General features: G+C 33.0%; 1 protein-coding gene across 1 annotated transcript; it reads right to left on the bottom strand.

Annotated features, from left to right (window-relative positions):
* Positions 1–1,164: 1,164 nt before the first annotated feature.
* Positions 1,165–1,903, bottom strand: LOC112600788 (zinc finger protein 512B-like; the record flags this gene model as incomplete). Its single annotated transcript, XM_025348091.1, has 1 exon — positions 1,165–1,903. A coding segment is annotated over one exon (609 nt), but the record flags the coding sequence as incomplete, so codon positions are not given.
* Between the last annotated feature and the right edge of the window lie 3 nt (positions 1,904–1,906).

Here is a 1,906-nt window from a genome sequence, read left to right as displayed (position 1 = left end):
AGACTTGTCTAGTCGATGTACATTTGAAAACTTTTTTGAATTTCGATTAAGCTCGTATGTATATACATTATTATATGTTTGGAAGTCCGGTCGTTAGTGCATACAGTAGTTTTATTTTCATAAATATTTTTTGAAGATAAACCTGATATAGCTAAATATGTGAATTGCGTGAAAATTCAAACAAAGTAGCGTCAATGGAAAAAAATATTTTATCGTTATAGATTAGGTTTAATTTGTTTAATTTTTAGGCTGTAAACATAACGTCACTTATTTATGTAAATATGTGGTCAAAAAAATAATGAAACAAAATTAAAAATATAATCGGGTCAAAGATTACCGTCGTTGTGATGGATATTTTATATTTTATCTAAATGTCATAATTGAATAATATTATAATTTTCATATGTTACAGTGAATACCTACATAAAATATGTTTGTGTTATCACATGTGTATAGAAGACACATATACGGATTTAATTTTTAAAACATTGATTTTACTATTACCGGTTTTAATTATACAAATAATTATGTAATAAATTAATAAGATTAGTTAGAGTGAGCTTTGATAACTAACAATGCCTTACCTACCAGTTATATAACACAATGTTGTGAAGTTATACATTTTCTAAATTTCTTTTAGAAAGTTTATTTTCCAATCGAATGTAAATTAAAAACTCCAAAACATTCTTTTTACACAAAAATTTTTTATCTTACAATGAAAAAATACGTCAATGTAAAGTAAATACACACAATGCAGTATTTACTATATAGTTTTTATTCAATTTAAATAGCTAGGATGCTTTTTTTAGATACAGACATTACCGATCTAAAATAAAATACAGTACAACAATATAAGTGAAACATGTTTATCTATATTTCAAATAATAATAGAATGTTATACAATATAGATTGATGTACATTTTATACATTTGTAATATACATAGATAAAAGGATAGAAGATATATATATATATATATATATATATGTATGTGTATATATATATATATATAATACCCAAACAATTACACTATTGTATCGCGTATACAATATTATAAATATAGTTATGGTAGATAAACTATCAAGTATTTTACGGCTGAGCTAGTAATAATATTACCAATCTTTTGCATTTTTTATTTAGAAAAAAAAAATTTATCGAACAAAATAAAGGTTTTTCTTAATGTTTCCATTGCATTATAAAAAACAGTATTCAATCACAATAAGAAATAGTAAATATTTGGGATTAGGTGAATAGTGTGACTAGATCAAGAAGTTAGTTAGTTTAATATTCGCCGTTCTAGTGATGTTCGTGGTGTTCGTAATGTTCGGGCTGGTATGTCTTGACCGGGTATGGCACTGGCACTGCGACTTTGACGGGTACTTTAATCGGATACGGAATCGTCTTGAACACTGGATACGGTACTTCCTTCTCGACTGGATAAGGGATACTCTTCACCACGTGTACGGGGTACGGGCGTTCGACTGGAACCTTAACCGGGTAATGGACGGGCTTCTCGACCGGGTACGGTACGATCTTCTCGACGGGCACGTGCACTGGGTATGGCCGTTCGACCGGAACTTTGACCGGTACGTGGACCTGCTTCTCGACCGGATAAGGCACTTGCTTTTCGACGTACACTGGGTACGGTTTGTCTATGTGCACGGGATATGGGCGATCGACAGCTACTTTGTAAGGCACGTGCACTTCCTTGACCACGGGGTATGGATGGGGTACTGGAACTTTGACGGGGTACGGTTTCTCGACGTGAACAGCGTACGGTTTGGGTACTTCAACGGTGTACGGTTTGTCGACTGGAACAGCTACCTTAACCGGGTAAGGATACGGTTTGGCTACTTCCACGGGGTAAGGTTGTGGCACATTTTTGGTAATAGTCTTGACGGGTACGTG

Source organism: Melanaphis sacchari, unplaced genomic scaffold (assembly GCF_002803265.2).
Source record: "Melanaphis sacchari strain LSU unplaced genomic scaffold, SCAv2.0 Contig724_pilon_pilon, whole genome shotgun sequence".
NCBI lineage: Eukaryota > Metazoa > Arthropoda > Insecta > Hemiptera > Aphididae > Melanaphis > Melanaphis sacchari.
Note: the sequence above shows the minus strand (reverse complement) of the source record. Positions and strands in the feature narration are given on the sequence as shown.